Source organism: Larus michahellis, chromosome 2 (genome assembly GCF_964199755.1).
Source record: "Larus michahellis chromosome 2, bLarMic1.1, whole genome shotgun sequence".
NCBI lineage: Eukaryota > Metazoa > Chordata > Aves > Charadriiformes > Laridae > Larus > Larus michahellis.
In genome coordinates, this window is record NC_133897.1 from 140,361,231 (window position 1) to 140,383,157 (window position 21,927).

The 21,927-nt window shown below is 37.9% G+C and overlaps 1 protein-coding gene across 4 annotated transcripts in view; it reads left to right on the top strand.

The window, feature by feature from the left end:
- Window positions 1–21,927, top strand: part of CPNE3 (copine 3) — a 33,031-nt gene that overhangs the window by 600 nt on the left and 10,504 nt on the right. For 2 of the 4 annotated variants that reach the window (XM_074577386.1, XM_074577388.1), the window contains exons 2-9: window positions 90–198; window positions 10,804–10,943; window positions 11,535–11,714; window positions 12,949–13,023; window positions 13,477–13,548; window positions 14,339–14,422; window positions 15,965–16,054; window positions 19,513–19,611. In XM_074577386.1, coding sequence (XP_074433487.1) covers window positions 10,812–10,943; window positions 11,535–11,714; window positions 12,949–13,023; window positions 13,477–13,548; window positions 14,339–14,422; window positions 15,965–16,054; window positions 19,513–19,611 — 732 coding nt within the window. In that variant the 5' untranslated portion in view covers window positions 90–198; window positions 10,804–10,811. Of the gene's footprint in view, window positions 1–89; window positions 343–3,130; window positions 3,166–10,803; window positions 10,944–11,534; window positions 11,715–12,948; window positions 13,024–13,476; window positions 13,549–14,338; window positions 14,423–15,964; window positions 16,055–19,512; window positions 19,612–21,927 lie in introns of all 4 variants that reach the window. The other 2 variants (XM_074577389.1, XM_074577387.1) reach the window with 2 other exon arrangements.

Here is a 21,927-nt window from a genome sequence, read left to right on the forward strand (position 1 = left end):
GGGCCGGGCCGCCCCTCCCCGGCAGCAGGCGGCGGTTGGCGGCCGTCCCAACAGTCCTAACCGCCTCCTCTTGTGCAACATCCCCTCAGGTGTCTGTCCGGCTTCCTGCTGCCGGAGCGGGGCGGCTCTCCGCGGGGAACCGGACCCAGGCTTTCTGCGGAGGTGGAGGAATCGGTCGTCTGATTCGCCGTCCCTCAGGTAGCGACACGGGGTGAAGCTCAAGCCCCGCGGCAGGAGGTTTAGATCCTGGGCGCCGGTCTGCGTGGCGGTGTCACACCGCTCTGAGAAGCGCCCTCACCCTTCAGAAAGGAGACTGAGAAGTCTTCATTTTTCCTAAAAAATGTACGCTCTTCTTCCTGAGCTGCTGCTCGACTGGGTTGTTGTTTGTTTGTTCTTTTTTATTCCGTTGTATCATTGCAGTTGTGTGATATGTGTAAGCCAAGCCTTGGCTGACGTGCATGTTGTCATAATTTACTCTTCCACTAGGGAAAAGCTACAATACGAAAGCTCTTCACTTTTGCTTCCTTACCCATATCTTCAAAGTGTATTCTTAGCCTGGAGAAGAGAAGCCTCCGGGGAGACCTTATAGCAGCCTTCCAGTACCTAAAGGGGGCTTATAGGAAGGATGGGGAGGGACTCTTTATCAGGGAGCGTAAAGATAGGATGAGGGGTAAGGGTTTCAAACTGAAAGAGGGTAGATTTCAATTAGATATTGGGAAGAAATTATTTACTGGAGGGTGGTGAGGCACTGGAAGAGGTTCCCCAGGGAAGTTGTGGCTGCCCCATCCCTGGAAGTGTTCAAGGCCAGGCTGGATGGGGCTTTGAGCAGCCTGGTCTAGTGGGAGGTGTCCCTGCCCATGGCAGGGGGTTGGAACTACATGATCTTTGAGGTCCCTTCCAACCCGAACCATTCTGTGATTCTATAAGTACCCTCAAGGTAATATACATCACTCCGCCTCCAAAACTTACATTTATTTTTTGGGGAATTTTATGTCCCTGAAAGTTCAAGTTAAAGATATTTCTGTGATGGCACAAAAAAGTTTATTTCATAAAAGTAATTAGAGTCAAACTTCATCCCAGATTATTTATTTTTCAATTGAAGTTTTAAATTTTAACTTTATATATGTATAATCACAGAGGTAGGATGTTTCAAAGGGCATGCAGAACACTAAAGGCATTATAAGAAAAAAAATAAGTAAGAAAGATGTGTAGAGGAGCAAGGAGAACCAGACAGAAGTGGTCTTGTCTTTCTGTTGCAGTGTTTTTCCAACAAGTATGTTTGTGTTAAATATCTCAGAATTAAATCTATACAAATCCATTATATGTGACTGTTAGACTAATTGTAGTTCAGCTGTTGAAAGCAAAAGTCCATTTCTGGTAGGTTGAATAACTAAGCCATTATTGAATGTCATCTGCCTGAATTCCAAGGTAGCGGTGCTGTACCACATTGTTTTTACAGCCTTTTTTACAGCTTTGTGTTACGCCCAAGGCATTAATGTTTCTCCAGAATTTAAGGCTAGAGGGGAGCCATAGTAGCTGTTTTTTACAAACACCACCAAAGAGCCGCCTTTTAGGGGTAATAAAACTAAAACCCCAACTCCACAGATAGGTTAATGTTATCACCTGGGGTGGAGTTTAATTCCCCCCCTCCCCCCCTTAATTCTGACTTAGAATCAGATGCTGTCATTACCGTGGTTTACTTTACGAAATACCTTTAGGGACATAGTTAAGTAGTAAGATAAGTTTTTTCCTTCCCTGTTCTGTTTATTTTTCAGTGAAAGTTGGGGTGCTCTTCCAACATAAATAATGCACGATCAAGTTAGTATTTGTCAATATTAGTTCCTGCTAAACCCAACAAAATTACTTCTCTTCTTGGGTCAGTTAGGCTAAGATTAATAACGGCCCTTTCTAGCAGCACATTTGAAGTTGTGGTGTGGCATGTGGAAACATGTAGACAAGAAGAAGAATTATGGTGCTCTTTACTGTTTCATGGTTAATTTCTTTGGTTTGTCTTTAATACTGCTTTAGATGAGAGACTGTCGCTGAGGGATTTAAAAGTGGCATTATTAAGCGCTTGAAGGATTTCTGAATGTAGGAGTTTTGGGCTGGGTTGCTGGGTCCGAGCTTCTTTTTAAGAAATAGTCTTAATGATTTGTATCACTTGCTTCATACTTGTTTCTGTGGTTGAAAGAAGACTGTATCCTGTAGATCCTTCCCATCCTGTAGCTGGATCGAGCATACCTGTTCACTCAGTGCATTGTTCAAGGCACAGTTAGAGCCAGCTGAATTAGTTCTAGTGGTGGTAACTTGCTTCTGGTGCCTGTCACATCCAGGAGGGTTATTAGCAAGTCCTCATGGTAGGTGGCTAGCACACGTGCAATAATCTGATGGTTCCAGGAAGTAGCATGATTGCTGTGTGCCTGTGTTCAGAGTCACTGCCTATATATATATGCAGAGCATGTATGATGCCTCCCAGACACAGTGAATGCAGAGTGCAAGTAGCTGCTATGATACAGAATTGAAGGACAGCTGACAGGAGAGCTCTTGGTTTGCCTATAGGAAGGTTTGAAATACATCTGGGCTATATAAAATGTAATTTTGTGTTAGTTTGAAGTTAGTGGTATTGTTTATTCTGAGATACAAAATGATATGCGAGACCATTGTGGGATAGTGTTTTTATGGAGTTTCTTGGGCAACCTTTAGCAGCATAGGAAAGCATAGGTTTCTTGGAGTACAAGCCACGTTGAGAGTTTGCAAGCTGCTGATTTTGGTCTACTTTAAAATTCTGTCACCTTATTGGAAAAAAAGCATTAAATGAATAGCACAAAAAAGATAATCTGATCTTTGTTTTTAAAATCTTAAAGGGCCTTTCTTGCTGGACTTTTTAAATATAGAATTTATATTGTACTTTGTTCTCTAACTAAGGCTCTGAGTTTCCCATAAATAATCTTTATGGTGCTGCTGTCATGGGCACGTAAAACTGTTGCACAAGTTATTTATTTCAAGAGGAGCATTAGTTCCTCAAAGTATATGCATTTGAACTTGTTACTTTGATTGATTTATGGGAATAACAATTCTTGGTTTTAATTTTCTTTTGTTTCACATTTTAATGCTACTGTTGACACTTTAGCCTTCTGCTGAAAAGCCCAGAGGCAGGCCTCTGAGGTAAGTTACCATAAACTCATTTTTAAGAACTAGTATTTGTAACAGTGAAGTGTCACAACATGCCAGACTTGAAATGGACTGTAAGAAGGATTAGTCTAAAACGTGATCACTTGCATGTTGTTTCTGCGGTAAAGCGCAGCAAGTTTTAGTGAGGTACAAGGTTTTTTTTTTCTTCTGGGTAGTGTTAATTATGTAAAGTGAGTCAGTGGCTCTACCCAGAGAAATTACAATGAAGAATACGTGATTTAAGATACTATTCAAATTGCATACCTGATAGATTGTTTTCCATAGACTAATTGACAGAAAAATATTTTGATAAAACTTATATGCAGGAAACAATGTTTTCCCTTGGTTGAATGCTGTCTGCTTAAAATAATTAAATTTTGAAATCAGGAGACCTGTGTTTCTTAAAGATTTTCTTGTTCAGGGCACAATATTACCTTTTATAGTTTAGTTCACTTGGATCAAAACATCACCCAAAATTCTAAAAATACTTTTGTGTCAGGAGGCTGCTGGGAAGGACCCTCAGTATTAAAGATATGCCTAAAGGGTGAACACTCATATTCGGGAATAAACGGGTCAACAGAAAGATATTTAGAAATGTCTGTTTCTAAGTCATCTTGCGAACAGATGTCCTAGAAGTCAAATTAATAGTTTCTGATCTGAGCAGTGGGATTTTTTAAAATAGAATTCTAAATACGTTTTTTTTGGCAGTGTAATTTAATAATAGATTTTTATATCTAGGAACTATCTACAAAGAGTTGCCTGACTTGTTACACCAGTGTGCTACCAGTCCAGTAGATAAATATTTGAACTGCCTGAGTATGATGAAGCTTGTATAAATAGATGATTAATTTCCCATAGAGAAAAGAATGTCTCCCTTCTCACACACTCATATGCCTCAGATTTCATAAATACTAGCTCTTATTTTTGTTTGGCATAATCCTCAGTAAAATTAGTTCTGTAGTCATTAGGGTTTTATCAGCGTAATCTCACTTGTTCCTTTTATGAATGATTCCTTCGTGCATAATAAATAGTGAATGTGAGAATGTACACCTTCTCACAAACTCAAGGTTTTGTGTGATCCTTCAAATACTTGTAGAACAATGCAAGTTGGGATTTATTACTTTGAGCTGCTTCTGTTATTGAACTTGTGAGCACATCAGCTAATGCCACATTAGAATTTTATCAGCTGTGTTGCCTGAAAAGAGAGGAGACAATTCAGATTTAGAGCACCCTCTAATTTTCAAATGCCGTGATGAAATTAAGTTATGAAACAATCTTAGTGTTTGTAACTTTATATGAAATCTCAGCTCCTGTGAGGCAGTCCGTTTCCTTGTGAATTGAAGGGTTACCTTGAGATTTTTTTTAAATATACATTTATATACATGTGGTCCAGGATGACTAGAAATTGCGCTACTACTACTCCACATCAGTGGAAAGATGTGTCTGTTGTCATAATTTCATTGTCAGCTTCTTGCAGTAGATGTGGCATTTTCTGGGAATATGTTGTCATTCTCTACTCTTTGCATATGCAACTGTTACAAAGAGATGCTAGAGGACTATGCTGAGATTACGGATTGAGCAGGTTATATTGTCAGGTAGATGTCTCCCAGATTATTTTCATTTAAATCTTGTTTTGTCCATCTTTGTGACAGCGCTTCACCGGAACCCTTCTTGTAAAAGGCTGTTGCAAGAAGTGCTATTACTGCTTGGTCCGAGATGCAATAAAAGAGGTTCTAAGGAATACAGGTTTAGAGATCTTTACTACAGAAATGGTATTTTAGTCCTGTCTGAAAGAGCAGAGACTGAACAATTGCACACACTGAATGTTCAGGACAGTAAACCTTCATATGCATTACCTCAGGTTTAGGCTTGGTTCAACGTTAATTTTTGTAGTCTGTCAGAATAATGAATTTATTTCCATGTTGTCATCTGCCCAGGGTCATGTGAAATACGTAATGCAAGAAGATTTGGAACGCTGCTTGTATATGGTACTGATGTTTTCAGTCTGGCACACAGTTTACATAAAATGGTTAGGTGTAGCACTATAGTTAGAAGATTAGCTGATGAGGAATAGACTTTATTAGCAAGTTCTTAAATGTTTCCCCTGTTTTTTCTATGTCTCTCTGGGCCCTTAGGTAACTACAAAATAGGTATTATTTTTTTTTTTTTGTCTATTGTTATTAGTAGTTCACAGGCACTAGCAAATGTCCTATTACAGCAATAGCTTACCTCAGAACAGGTTTGAGACTTGTGACTAAAGGAAATGATACCACACCCAGTGCTCACTTCATTAGTGTTTTTGTCATGTTTTGGTTATGTATTTCTGCTTGTCAGACTGGGAAGCACCTATAGCTACAAACATATCATTGTACTACTCTGGAAGGTTATCTGGGCAAGCCCGTACTCTCCTCTGGTATTGCAGCATTGACAGGACTGCTGCAGGGTGACAGTTCAAATGCTCTGTTAGAAGATTATTCTGATAATAGATCTGTTCCTTTCGAGGTAGAATGCCATGCTGACGGTTTCTGTTGAAAAGCAGACATTGGCTGTGTTATTTGACAGATGCCACTTATCTTCAATAGAACCATTAGTGGAATTCAAAGAACATTACGATCGGTGGAACTGCAAGACAAGTCAAGTCCTTGACTTGCAGTTTTGCTTTGATAATGAACAGCTCAAGCAGAAGGACTTGTAATATACTTAGTTGACCTAATCGTGCTCTTGAGCAGCCTAGACAAGGCATAGGATCAGGAACAAGTATTTCCCTTGTGACTGTACGTTGCTGCAGTTCAGAGTCTGGATGTTGCAAATTCTGCTGCACAGTTTATATAGTAATTGTCAGTACTCTCCTGTACAGAATTATCAGTGTTTTTTTAAGAGCCTCTTACGCTCCTGTGGTCATAAAAGCTATTCGAATAAAAAGGACTATTGAGCTGTCATCTGGTCCCATTCTGGTGTGTGTTACCTCACTTTATGGTGTACCCTGCATAGAGGACAAACAGTTGATAGCTTGAGAAAAGCAGAGGTTTTAATTATATTTGGTCATTGGGGAGCATAGTTACTTTCATAACAATAACTAGTTGAATAAATAAGTCTCTTGTGATGTGATGTAATTTACTGGCAATCAAGGCTCATCCTACCAGAGCCCAAACAATATCATCTGCCCATGTAAAGTTATTCCAGTATCCCAAATGTGCAAGTCATCCAGCCGTGTATCTAGAATATTTTGTGTTTGATTTGCCTACTAGGTCTGGCAGTGTGTTGTAGAATGGCATTTCAAGAGATAACGCACTAGTGCGGCTGCGATTTCTTATTTCGACCATCCTGAAGAGACAGCAATTTGCTGGACTCTCTATTCCATCAAGTCATCAAAAAGAGCATGCTTGCTTACCTGACAATGACTCTGATCCTTGAGAATGTTTATCTTTAGGAATCCTACCACCCACTTCCCAAACCTGTTTCAGAAGTTTTCAGCTAACACAGGGTTTCAGACCTGAGGAGAATTGGGTGGAGCTGAAGTCATGCTTCCTTTCATGCAGTATGGGATTACGAGGATTCGTGCAGCATATGCAGAGCTCCAACAGCTATTGCTGTTTAAAAGACTTCTGACTTCACACATGTGAAGGATCTGTGTGCCCTCTGCAAGTTCTGTAATGACTGCGATGTTGTAAGAGAAGTATTTGTTGTTTATTTACTGAGTTTTACTACTGTAAATACTGTTTTGGGTTAATGAGAGATGACTTATTTTCACTAGTAAGCATTTTAATAACTTTTAATGTTTATAATGTTATTGAAAATCAGGTTATATACAACTACTTACTGTAAAATGTATCAGTCGTGGTATTATGGATAATCATGTTGTCTTTTTTCAAGTAAAATAGCAAAATTATTTCTTGAAATGCATTAGAAGCATTATGGACCTCTTCAACCCATAATACAGGTATTGATTCCGAATATTCTCAAAACCTCTGAGGACAATGCCTTGCATTATTTTTCATCTTGGATTTTACAAAACTGGAAATGGAAGAGATTAAATAAATCACCAGACCATCTCAGGATTTGGGAAGTTTTGTTTTTGTATCTGGGTTTCAAGTTGAGTATCCTCCACTTGGAGCAATGTGTATTCTTGTTATAGATTGTCTTTTATCTAATATGAATGCAATTATTAGGTCTCATACAAGAGCATTTGTATTTTGGGGAAGGAAAGTAGCTTTTTTTATTCTACCTTTCTCTGTGTGTTAAAGGACTCTTTTTGCACAGCACCTTTTGCTATATCTCCTCTTTTCCCACAGCAGATGCATAGTGGGAGAGTCAGTGACGTGTGGAGGAGGAGAGAGAGTAACTAGAACTGACATATTCATGTGAGAAAGTACTTGTGATGTAAGAGAAGTGGGACATGCACACATGCAAAGTAGAAAAAGATGACCGGATTTTTAACTTGACTGGATGCTATCTGTTTATGTATTGGGTTTGCCTGACAAGGATTTGGTAGGAGGAGGGGGAGAGCTACAGAGGCGACTTCTGCAAGAATCCACCAGAAGCTTCCCCTATGTCCAATAGAGCCAACACCAGCCAGCTCCAAGGTGGACCTGCCACTGGTCAAGGCCAAGCCCATCAATGATGGTGGTAGCACCTCTGAGATAATGTATTTAAGAAGGGGAACAACGGGAGCAGCCAGAAGAGAGGAGTGGGAGAAGCAACTCTGCAGGCACTGAGGTCAGTGAAGAAGGAGGGGGAGGAGGTGCTCTGGGTGCTGGAGCAGAGATTGCGTGCAGCCCGTGGTGAAGACTATGGTGAGGCAGGCTGTCCCCCTGCAGCCCATGGAGGTTAACAGTGGAGCAGACATCCACCTGCAGCCCATGGAAGACCCCAGACCAGAGCAGGTGGATATGCCTGAAGGAGACTGTGACCCCATGGAAGGCCCATGCTGGAGCAGGCTCCTGGCAGGACCTGTGGATCCACGGAGAGAGGAGCCCGTGCACGGTCAGGTTTGCTGGCACAACTTGTGACCCCATGGGAGACCCGTGCTGGAGCAGTCTGATCCTGAGGGACTGCACCCCATGGAAAGGACCCACGGTGGAGCAGTTCATGAAGAACTGCAGCCTGTGGGAAGGACTCACGTTAAAGAAGTTCGTGGAGAACTGTCTCCCGTGGGAGGGACCCCATGCTGAGTGTGAGGAGTCCTCCCCACGAGGAGGAAGGAGTGGCAGGAACAATGTGTGATGAACTGACCCCAACCCCCATTCCCTGTCCCCCTGTACTGCTCAGGCGAAGGAGGTAGAGATTTCGTAAGTGAAGTTGAGCCTGGGAAGACGGCAGTGGTTTGGCAAGGTGTTTTAAGGTTTGGTTTTTATTTCTCATTTCCCTATTCTGACTCCTAATTGGCACTAGTCTGTTTTGGCTGCGATGGTAATTGTTGAGTGATCTCCCTGTCCTTATCTTGACCCGTGACCCCTTTGTTGCATTTTTGTCTCCCCTGTCCAGCTGAGGAAGGGAGTGATAGAGCAGCTTTGGTGGGCACATGGTGTCCAGCCAGGGTCAACCCACCACAGTTTACCAGTGATTTTGGAAACGTTACTTTAACAAAAGAAATTTGGCTATAAGTCCTTTTGGGGACTTTAATAATAAAGAGTTTCAGGGAAGTTAGAGCAAGAAAATTTTGACTGTTTTGAGAAGTATATCTCAATTCAAGTTTGAATTCTGTTGAATTTCTTGAAAAACCTTTCTACTTGCTGTTGCAGCATCGGTAGCTTTTAGAACATCATTTTGTCAGCAGAAAGTTGTTTTTCTGGAAACAGCCATTAAGGAGTCATGCACTGGTCTACGCTGGATTCTATGGGCAAAGCCACTGACTGTTAACGAGCTCTGTCTGGCAGCCAGGAAAGCAAATAGGGAATGGAAAATATCAGTATAAAAAGGGAACCAGGAAAAAGGGGTCAGACTGTTTTTTAAAGGAAGGCTTTCTAAGCCTAAAATACATTAGTTTAAAAACAATTTAAATACTTGAAACTTAGAGCTTAACTCTTTTTTTTTTTCCCTCAAGGACAATGACTGAAACTTAGTAAAGTCATGTGAGCAAAGGATACTCAAAGATGGAATCATGTTTAGGTGTTTGGGAGGTGCAGGAGGATTTCCATGAATCTGACATGCTGCTTAAAAGTAGTGTATGTGCATGGATATTCAAATGGTTCCTTCACAGATCCCTTAACATTTACTTCAGTCTCCAAAAGGTTCATCTCTAATATCGCAAAACAGAGATGGAGGGGCAAAGTGTGAAGTGTGTCCTAGTGGAATAAAGGAAGCCTCAGGAGAATTCCCTCAGACCACAGTGTTTACTTTCTCCTGGTTTCAGTTCATTGTTCCTCTTTTCCATCTTTCTTTCCCCTTTTTGCCTCTAAAACAAGTTCCTTTACACCAAAAGTCATATGAATACAGTGAAAGGAAGAGAGATGGCTTGGGTTAAGTATAGTTTCACGTTCAAGTACGCTATATGTGTATGGTGCAAGTGAGCTGGTTGGATAGAAGCAGTTGCCTTTCCTTCCTTAACTCTGTTTAGTGTCCCATGCGCTTTCAAGGTAAGTGAATCCAGAGAGATACTGTGCCTAGACTGTGGGCTTACTGTAGAGAAGGAGAACCTGAAGCTAAAGAGGCTTGGGAACTTCCCAGATAGGCTGCTTGTGGAAAGACTTGGCACTTTTAACCTCTGAGTCAAGGACAATTGTACTGTAGAGGCTCACCTCCCAAAGAGTGCTGGAAATGATCAGCTGTATTTCTGGAGAGTATAATTATAGCGATTTTTTTCATATAGAAAATATCTGCTGCTCAGACCTAATTAGGCTTGCAAATGTATGTTATCCCAGAGTGGGATTCATAACTGCTAATGAAGTTGTTTCTGTTGGTTTGTAATATCTGCTGGTCTTCTAATTCTAATGGAAACTGATTGCGATACTTACCGAGGACATATGAGAAAGCTTTTGGTTGTTATTTGTTTTTAAAATGAACCTCCAGAAAGAGCGCTTCCTCCTAATTCTCAGTTGTTGCTTGGCTTCAAAGTAGTTTATCCCTATTATTAAAAAATATAGTTGTTTTTTAAGATTTAGTGAAGCAAGATCTCCTATTCCTTTTTACCCACTTAAACTTTTTTTCCAATTCTGCCATACTCGTGGCTTCAGCATTTTGTTACAAATGTTTGGTGGGGGAGTATATAATATGATTTTTTTTTCCCTTATTCATTGATTTATTATTAATATCTACATTATAAGATACTGCCATTCATGTGAGCTTTGCAGGAGGTAATTTAGAGCTTCCGAAGTTTTATTGTCACTGTGCTTTCTTTGTGGTGTATCCTGTTTTCAGTTTGGTTCCTCAGGCATTCTAAGAAACTTGGTATTGTTTCTTATGTGCAGATTTTGAAAAGAAGTTTTATACCTGCATGGCGAAGCCAAGAGAATGACAGTAATACTGTAATGTTGGTACATCATACATCTTAAAATTTGCATTTGGAGCCTCAAATCTTTTTCCTGACAGGCTGACAGTTATAATAATGATTAGAGAACTAATGCATTGTGACGATCCCATTGTTTGCTTTTTAGTCCATTTTTTAAAATAATGATTTCTGTTCCTGCTTTCTAGCTTAAGAAATGGCGGCACAGTGTGTGACAAAGGTGGAGCTGACTATTGCCTGCGCCAATCTCTTGGATAAAGATGTTGGGTCCAAGTCAGACCCGCTGTGTGTGCTACTCCAGAACACGAGTGGTCAGCAGTGGTATGAGGTACAGTGTGATGCTTCTCGTGAATCTGCTAAAAACAGAGTCCAACTTGTTGAACCTTTTAAAACACTGGAGCGTATGATTTCATTAAAATATTTTAATTATATACCAGCATATCTGAATATTTTTCATTAGATTATGTCTATAATAGTTATACAGGTAGGACACTGATAATCATTTTCTACTAAATAATTACACCTGTCTGATTTCTAGCATTGTTCCCCCAGCCATGTGTGGATCAACAGAAGAAGTCTTCCAAGTGCTTAAATGTGCCTTTATAAATACAGTACTCCAAAACTAGGATCTCATCCTGCAGTGGACAATCTACCATTTTTATGTTGGTCTTCCTGTGCAGGAACAGACACTTCTTACAGGGAGCAAAGAAAAACAGGTCCTCAAATATCTCTGATTTACAGCAGTGGGATTTGTATTGTAATGTGGTTATTTATATTTGATGAAAAGTTTGTAGAAAGATATGGGTTTATACTTTATACTAAAAAGAACTTTTGAAGGTCTTAATAGTTTGATACTTCTTTTTTGAGTGCTTGTTTCATTGGTGAATTCCTGGATAAAGTGATATCTTTCTAACTTCAGGTTGATCGCACAGAAAGAGTTAAGAATTCCTTGAACCCAAAGTTTGCCAAGAAATTCCTAATTGATTACTATTTTGAGCTTGTTCAGAAACTTAAATTTGGAATGTATGACATCGATAACAAAACCTATGATCTGAATGATGATGACTTCTTAGGAGAATTTGAATGTACACTGGGACAAGTAAGTATGCACATGATTTCCTTTAGAATTAAGAAAATGTAAGTTCATGCAAATCATTAAGTACTTTTATCTTAAATTTGTCACCGTGTTCTTGTGTAGTTGAGGTACTCTTAAGTTGAATAGGATTCCCTTCATTTGTTTTTTTTCAAGCCTCAGTTCAGTGTATATACATTTTATTTGCAAAAGGTCTTGAGATGATGCCCTGAAATGTACTCTAGAATGGTGACTGTCCAGATTGCTATCTGAAAGTGGACTATCAATAACCACAAAGTAGTAATTGTTGTTTATTTACTCTAATATTCAAATTTTTATTTTTACGCTCTGTAAAAGAGAATTGGTGTATACCGGCCCTTGTGAACACTCTTATGTCATGTTAACCTTGTAATTTGCTTTCCACTCAAGGCAAGCAGCGATTCTGGTTCTGCCTACTGTTGCTTTCACTCCTGTTTCCCTGTCAAATTCTGCTATTTGTGCTGTCACGATTGGGCGGCTGCTTTTTAACTTGTTCTTTCTAATAGATCCTTTGAAGGCACTTCTCGGGAGAATCTTCTTGGGATTTTTCCTCCCCTGTGTCTAAAGTAATTTTATTTTAAGTGCGTTATGAACATGGAGGCATTGTGAATGAAACGAAATTCAGTAATAATTTAAAATTAATCGTTCATTCTTAAAGTAAAGAAGGACCTGCGGAGGGAATAGACACACTTCTGAGAAAGCATTGCCTGAAGAGAATGAAATAAAATCAACTAGAAATATTGCAGGGGGAGGTTGATATTTGTTTGTATGACAAACATTGTGTTTGTAAATCTGTTTGCTGAAGCCATTTATGAAATGTGGCTTGCATGTGGTTGAATGGTATGTACGGAAAACTTCAGAACAATTTGAGATTGCTACTTAAAGTATTATGATGCAGTGAAATGCCGAAGCTTTAATATATCAAACCCTACTTCATTATCTTTGTCCATGTACGTGTATCAAGTTACTACAAGACATTTTATTTCATATTGCTCCTGAGACTCTGCATGTGTTCATCTGAATATGTATTTTAAAATTTTGAAATGTATCAAGTACTACCTATTTATTTATAGGAGATCATGGGAAGTAAATGTAGTGCTGTCATCTTCATAATGAGGGGAAAAATTCCCCAAATGAAAATACAGTACTATCTCATTTAATTCCTTTGAAAATCTGTTAAATTGCGCTAATAATGCTTGATATTCAAATTTTGTCTTGGCAGATAGTTTCTAGCAGGACTCTGACAAAACCATTAGTACTTAAAAATGGCAGACCTGCTGGAAAAGGAAGTATTACGGTAAGACAATTAAGACAATAAATCTCTTTACTGTTTATCCTTATATATTTTTGTGGTTTTGGTTTTTTTTTAGCTAGTTATGAGCTTCAGCACAGTGTGTCTAGTCTACAGTGCTGTAAAAAGTATCTTAAAGCTTTTTTTTTCATCCACTAATATTTTTTTGTCATCCAGAAGGAGACTAGCCCACCTTCTGTGTCTGTAAGTCTCATTGCGTCCATCAAAATAATTATGGCATCTGATGTGCTACTGTTTGGGCAGTATTTTTAGTTGTCATGATCATCATCTAGTGAATCCCAATGTCAAATCGTTTCTCCTTCCCTTGACCCCATTTTTTTAATGTTTCATTTGTGAGCAAACATGATTTTTCAGGGACCTGTCAAGGACTTGTCATACATACAAAAGTATGTAGTGCCTGAATACAAAACAAGTATTTTGTTTTGTTTGCCTATCTAGATTACAGCAGAAGAAGTGAAGGATAACAGGGTGGTGGTATTGGAAGTCGAAGCAAGGAAACTGGACAATAAGGTATTGCTGTTTATTTGATAAAGTAGTAAATTCAGAATCTTCTCAAAAAGGAAATATTAAATTGTTCTTTCTTATTTTTGCTGAAATAATGAAATCTATTAAGACTTTTTTTTACGCTAAAAAAGAAATTGAAGAAAGATTGCTTCAGAGTAACTTCATTGACTGTTTTGAAATGAATTATAACATATTTCTAAATAAGACAAGTGCATTGCAGGAATATTCTGTGAATAGCATGCTTCCATTTAAATGTAAATCTTTACGTTTGATCATAAAGATAAAGTATTTTTGGTATATCTATTGATGTGAGTAGTTGTATGAATGATTACCTGTTAGCTCTCTGAAATAAATGGTAAAGAGTGTGATTGGAGTGTATAAATCTGTTACGTTAAATATTTTGGGGCTGGCTAAAATACTGTGTCAAAAATTAAAAAAAAATGGAAAAAATGTTATTATTTTTCCCCATTGATTTAAGGATAATTTTTTTTAACTGGGTGAAATCCTTAATTTCCTAACTATCTGTCATAGTACTTGTAAGTATTCTTTTGCTTAAGCTGTCAGGTATTCAGTGTGTGGACACTGCAGAACTTTTATCCTAAATTGACGGACATGCCACGTTTTCTTCCTGTCTTTCACAGGTGGTAATATTATCAGACTTGCATTTCTTCATCTAAAGCTTTTCTTCTCTGAATATGTAGTTTACTTTTTGTTAATCTAAGTGTGTTTTAACTAGCATTTAATGAAATTCATGCCACAGGCTGTTCTGGGATAATTACATGTTCTTTAAATACAGGATTTTTTTGGAAAGTCAGATCCTTATCTGGAATTCCACAAGCAGACTGGAGATGGAAACTGGGTGATGGTTCACAGAACAGAGGTAGGATATTTTCAGTCAACAACCTAGAGATTAAGGTTATTTCACTTCCAGTGTGTCACGGCACTAGAGGTACAGTGCCTTACAAAAAAGAAGAGAATGGTCTGGTAGTTGACATGCAGACGGGTTAGAAATCACCTCCACTCTTCCGCTGATTTTCTGATAGGACAGGAAGTCTACCTTACTCTGATTCTGGTTTATGCCACCGGGAAATACTCCCCCCCCACCCCGGCCCCAAGCTTCCTTCAGTCTAGAATAAAACAAATGTTTTGAAGAGGTACTGCAGACTCACACAGGAACATTTGTCTCAGTGCTACTCCGAGGTTAGAACTTGGGCATTCCTGTGACTGTGCTGTTCTTAGGTCAGTGTCACCTAGCTGTACCCTTTGCTAATGAAAGTAATTATACCAAATGCTTGCATAGCAAGGGTGAGCCAAGGGTAATGCTGAGTGAGAGAAAACGTGCTTGAGCAGCAGCAACCCTCCACCCAGGAGGGAGGTACGCAGGTCCTGTGCCAGCAACTGACAGGGTAGGAGTAGATTCAAAATGTCTCGCTGTAGTGGAAGCTCAGGTGCTAGTCAAAACTGAGGTACTGTGTACATTTAAAGTGGTGACCATTGTCATTTTGAAGGATGGATATTGAAGAATTATAAATCCTTTTTGTGTCAGATTTATAAAAACAGTTTCTATCATTAGGTGGTTCTTCTGCATAAAATGTATCTCTTCCATGAGGATTTCGGTCATCTTCAGTTTCAATAATGAATCCAGAATTTGCTGTTCCAGCCCAGAATTGGCTGAAGGATTAGTACTTTATGTGACAGATTTTAAAAACCTTTTTATGGTTACTATTATTTACTGTTTTCATTTTCAAAGGAGGAGGTATTTCTTTCTCTGCACTCCTACGGTGCTGGAAGTATAAGTATTACTATTACTAGGTATTACTAGTTAAGTGTTACTTATTGTGTGTAGTTTCTTATGCTTTATTAGGTCATTATTTGGTGTATTTGGTATATTACAGATACATTCCAGTTGGCAAATTCTGAAGGTTCTTCAGTATTACTGTTAACTATTACTTGTTTAGCATTCAGCTTGAGAAACTGTGTGCAGTAGGGCGTCTCTTTATCCTCGTGCACTGTTTGTGCTTAACTATACTGTGAATTTCTTGAGGGCATATTTCAATAAGTGACATTTCAGAATAAATATAAGCTGGAGTGAATTGTAGTCTCCAAAGCGTTGATGTATTCAGAAATTCCAATGTAATCTTTTTCCATGTTTTTTTGGTAAGTCATGCTTTTATATGTGTTTGTGTGTATGCAGAAATTTATTGTTTTGCAGTGTAGTAGCTGAATGATACAGTAGATCGCAGTGCAGTCTAGAAAAATACGGAGTTGAAAGATACCATCTTTTTTGGATAATGATACTGCATGTTAGGAATGTTTAGTTTGTGAAGGCATGACCAATTACGATGACTACTTTCCACTCTTGTGAATAATACGATTCTGGTTTTTTTTGGTGGGTTGGGTTTTTTTTGTTTGTTTTTTACAGGTTATTAAAAACAACCTGAATCCTGCTTGGAGGCCCTTTAAAATCTCTCTCAATTCTCTGTGTTACAGTGACATGGATAAGTCAATCAAGGTAATGTATATGAAATGTGTGTATGAATTAATGCATTAAAAAATGAAAATATGTAATAAATGGAAGATGTGTTATTTCAGTTATTGCCTCTTTTTGTTTCAAGTTGAATTGAAAGCATTAGGTTTCTTACTCCTATTTGAAAGTCAGAGATACATGCATGTTTTAAGAAAAAGAAAATGCATCTCACATTTGTGATGCATTATCTCGTAAAAGTTGGTCTTTGGAAGTCTGGGAAAACAGTTGAACATAAGGAGCTTTGAAATGTCCAATTCAGTTTCTTATTTAGATCCAACAGTTTTAGTGTTGCATCAGCCACAATTGATGGTGTTAAGATGCTGTACAGTGAAATATACATGCTAAAGGCTAGAATATGCTTTGTTCTACGTTACAGATCTTGTAATACTCTGTTACTGATGCAACAGGTAACAATAATGAAATTCTTAATGTACTACCTGATGCAATTACTAACACTCAATACGCTAGCTGAGGTAACAGATGTATCTTGTGGATACCCTATGTTGCAACTTTTCTCCTCAGATGAAACTGAACTTTCTGACAGAAAGTCAACCAAACCTGTGAAGTGATAGTTTTACCAGAACTGGTCTCCAACTCTTTGTATTTTCAAATCTTATCTTGAATAAATTATGTTTAAGGTCTGAATATTTTTCTTCAGGAATTCCCTTCAGGGGAGGCTAAACAACCAAACAAAATGTCATTTAGAAGCTATTATGAACACGTTAGGAACCTGATATTTTAGCATTTGAAAAAAAAAAAAAAAAAAAAAAAACAACAACAAATGAAACAAACCGCTATACTTGCCATTCTTCCTCTGGGAAGGAAAAATGAGAGCCTAATCTGCATGTTGACAGGTATTAGTCATATGACTTGGGGCAGTTCTGGAAAGTGCTTAACAGCCACAGGGATCTAGGTGTTACAAGCACCCGTACGGATTTAAATACATAATTATAGAGGAGACTAACAAACAACTTTACAAGCCCAGAGCCTGCTTCCCTTGCTGCTTCTGTGTTTTTCCCTTCTCATTCCTCTCTGCTTCCCTTTTCCCCAAAATAGCTGTGACAGCTCTTACATCTCCATATACGGTAAATATATTTCTCTTTTTCAGTAAACAATCATACTAAAACTATGGACCATTGATTAAAATATATCTATTAAGATGGAGTTATTCCTATATATCTATCATAATTTTAATAAAGTATGTTCTTTTGAATCTTACCTCAGAAGTGTAGGTTTATTTCCAGAGGAAATAAATTTTACTTGGAGTTCTTATGGACATGCAGGTGGATGGTGGGATTATGTTTGAACTTAGAAGTCTGAGAGCTATCACTTCAAGCATTAAAACACAAAGAGAATTGTATTATAATGTTGTTGAAGGATTAAACACTACTTTTAACACTTTTGTATGTGCGCAGTTGCATACGTAATGGGCTATTTGTCATAGTAAGTAAAACCACCAACTTTTCCATAATGAGTGGCTTTTCACCTATTTAATGGCTTAGTTTGTGTATGCCCAGCGATGCACAAACCAAGTGATTCTTTATCTTCTGGATTTATATATTCCATGTGAGTATGTTTGCAGTCAGTGAAGTTTTTCTGTGTTGAAAATGTAAACCTTTCATCTGGAGCAAGCATGCCTAGTTCTGCTGGGGAAAATATATATCCAATTTTGTTACGTGGTTCCCTGGTGCTATTGTGTGTCCAGGAGAGCATACATGAAACAAAAGAAATATTTCTCTCTTGCCTGGAGTAAGTGTTGAAAATTGGCTTAGATGCGTCAAATACATCAAGCAAGACAAACTTTGATCCCTTTAAGAGGAAAAAAAACCAACACTGTGCTAATGTAAACAGGTATCATGACTATTGGCTTAGGAAATGTCTTCACTTTTAAATTTCAGGTGCTGAAGCACTTGGCTGAGTGTTTGATTGGCTTAATTTATGGCGTTCAAAAGAGTTTACATAGCATCTGCCATGAACACTAGGCTGCTGGTACTGTGGCTGCTTGTATGAGATTTAAGTTGCTGTTCAGTGCATGTGCATGCATTTTATTTATTTATTAGTGCATTCAAAGTGGTGTAGGAGTAGTGAAACTGTAACAGGCATGTTTTGCACGATGTAGAACTTGCAATCTATGCATCCTGTTTTGTACTTCAATACTACTGTTTGTTTTCGCAAAAGTTAATTCCTCTCAGAAGCTCAAGTGTATGTTGAAGCTGTTTGTTTTACTTTGTTATTCCTAAAAATGAAGTGGCCAAGTAATCAACTAAATTGTTTCTTGAATATAATACATAATTTTTTTAAGTCTGGCAAAATGGACATGAAAATAGCTGTTCAGTTTAAGCCTTATCTATTCAGAAAAGTTTTTTGTGAAGTTTGTTTTGATTCCAAATAACAGGGGTTCCTACTTTGACTCTTGCTTTATTATTAGTATTATTTATCATCATTATTGGTATTATTATTTTTTTTCTGTTATTTGATTAATTTAATTTAGCTAGCATGTCTGTGTTGCTAAACTGAAATAAAATATCAGAAGTGGATGGAATTAGCCTATGCTATTATAGATAAATACCCAGCTTTTTACCTAGAAAGGCAGTTGGGGCACTTTCATAAATTGAGCTTTTTAGAAAAAACAAAATTTGAGGACACTGTAAGGTTAAAGTAACGGTGGTAAAATTATGGTCACTCAAACTGGTAGGTTCTCAAACAGAAAATAAGTCTATTTTTTCACTTGTGCCTTTTTGGTGAGTTGAAGTGTTAAAAGATGAGTTGATTGAATGGTAAAAGTTAACATTGAACGTAGGAAAGAGGGATTTTTTTAGTTGACATTCAGATCCGTGAAGTGTGGATCATAGTTACTGTTTAAATTTGATAATCTTAAAAAAAAAAAAATTCAATTCTTGTTTCTAGATTTACAGCTGAGCCTTCATATACTCATAAATTTTGCGTTATCTTGATGATTAATAAAGTAATATAAAAATATTAATAAAACTCTCATGATCACTGAATAACTGATTTTTAGCTGGATGCTCAGAGATACTTAAATTTCCTTAATACCTCTGAAAAATTCATCCATGATGACAGTGAAAAACCCTACAGATTGTTCTCCTACTCTTCCCGACATCCCCTCACACCCAAAACATAGTTCAATATAACTGATGTTACCCGCTCACGTGGGACCTGACATGGCTTAGTATTCTCGTCTCCACTTCACTGGAAGACCTAATCTGACACTGGATATATTGGCTTTTACCCTCTCTTAATCGGTAATTTTTAAATGCAACTCTGTGCAATTCTAGGACTGCAACATGAGAAAAAATCCATAATATAGAGATGTAGGAATGTTTTGGATGTTCGAGTTTCCCTGAACCAGAAGTGCCATTGCAGTGTTTATTGCTTTTGTAGGGCCATTTCTGTTACTGACACTGAATAATGCTTCATTTTAGGTCGAGTGCTATGACTATGATAGTGATGGGTCTCATGATCTCATAGGAAGTTTTCAAACTACGATGTCAAAACTGAAGGAAGCATCTCGGTCCTCACCTGTAAGTCTTACATAGTCTAAGCTGCCTGTGTGGTTTTGATAAGCTGTTTTACTAATTTTTGGAGCAAAACTTGACATCACTTGACTTGCTGGTATCGAAGTTGTGTTAGGACACACCTTAACAATGATACTGTAGTTGAGGCTGACTCAGCATTTACATTATGCATCCACCTTCCTAGGATTAATATCTTGGTTACAGGTTTTAATATTACATATCTAAATAACCAACCGTCAGCACAAATGAATATCACTATTCATAAAAATACAGAAATCAAAAAATTGGGAGTTAAAAGATAGAGTGCAGTACAAACTTCGTTGCAGTTAAAAGACCAAAGCTTGTGGTATTGTTTTCAGGCTTTACTTGGTCCTTTATTTCAAGGATGGCACTTACCAACTGTCATACATACTTTAGTGAATAGGAAAAAAAATCAACATTTATGCCGCTGCACAAAAATGCAACTGAATGTGTTACGTTAGGTACCTCTTCTTTAAAGTGAACTTACCCTTCTTGTTCTTATGAACTGCAACAATTTGCAAACCTTTTAATAGACAAGGTTTACATTCAGAAGAAGAAAGGTGGCATAGCAAACCTTACATGGTATCAAAATATTTTACCATCTTTTCGTTTAATTCTGTAAAACCTGCAGAACTGCTCCTGCATTAATAATAACGGGATATATCGAGTGCCTGCTTGTACTTTTCTAAAATCATGAGTGTTGCATTTGTGCTGAATTTCAGAGCTGTTGAATGTGAATAGTCAGCCTTCACTGTAGTAATTTTTTAATTGCTGCTTTGTGCCCTGCCATGCTTTTCTTTTAGGCATCTGTGTCTGAATTCACTTTGAATTATGCATTGTTCAGTTTCATGCCTCTTAAGGTTTTATATTGTGATATAAGGAATTTTGGACTCATATCGTATGCAGGTAATTCACATGCTGCCTAGTTGGAGCTCTTAGTATTCTTCTCTTTTTTTCTTTTTCTAGTTTCTCAGGGGCCAGATGGTATCAGTTTAGCTTTCAACGCTGACCATGATCTTTCTTATTATTGTAACTAAAGTGTGCAAAAAATAGATCGGGAAGCAGGATTTCATAACATTGTTTTTTTCTGTTTTTTTTAATGAAGATTTTATGAATCTTTTAGCACGACATTTTTCTTCATTCATTTTTCTTCTTTACAAAGTTGCACGTTTGTAATAGAGCAGTATTGTAAATTAAACAAACCTAGCACATGTGTATGTTTACTCTTTCAAGAACAAATTTTCTATTAAGAACTGTGATAGTCAGTTCCCATGCAGTGTGAAGTGTGTTGTGTAAAGGCTCCTTGAGAATACAAATATCTATTTTCATTGCTCCCCTAGTAGCATAATAGGTGTGGTCTCTTTTGAATTTAAAGAAAAGATATTTTAAATTATAATCTGCCTGTGCTGGTTTTGGAAATGCTTTAAGAAAGTTATTTTCCTGAGAACTGTGGCTCATGTACCTACCTACTCTAAGTAACTTACTGCTGTCAGTAAGATGAAGCGAAGATAAGAGTCAACACAAATAATGTGCTCCAGATTTCTTCTACTTTTAAAAGGAACTAACCCCTATTCCTGTGTGATCTGATTAATTTGGTAATGTCTGTAAAATATTTCTGGTGCACATTAGAACTTGAATTTATGTACTCCAAGTGTGATCTTCAGTTACTCCCACAATTCTGGCATCAGCTGCACCTGTGGGAGATTTGGTACAACTTCTCTCAAGTTTCCTTGAGGTGAGCACGGGTGTGACTCTGTATCCTCAGTTGCTGAAAAAGCTCATCTTGTATGACTGAAGTAACTGGGTGGCTTCTCATTCTCTGGAGAATTGCTGATTTATTTATTTTTAATCCCTTCCCTTAAGGTATTTTCCCCCAAAGCATACTGTTAGTGAGCTCTGGTTGGAGGACTATAAAATGTAGTTGAAAGATTGTAAATGCAAGGTATCTCGTGGCCATTGTTGGCAAGTACCTCACCAGTTGACATAGTACAAAACCAAGTCCCTGAAAGACAATTTCCATCCAGTAGGAGTGATGCTGGTGGTGAAATGTCCAAAAAAAAAAAAAAAAAAAAGAAAAAAAAAAAAGAAGATAAGAGGCATGTAGACTTCTCAGGTGCTGACCTTGTTAGTGCATTTTTTCGCTTGAGATTAATTGCAAGATCACTTTTAAAAACTTAATTAACTTAAACCAAAGCAGTGGAACCTGTTTCTGGCACTGAGCCAGAAAGCGTGACTGGAATACCTCCTCCAACTACTTATGCACCAGATGCTGCATTGTGCCATCACGACTGTGTGCTGGCA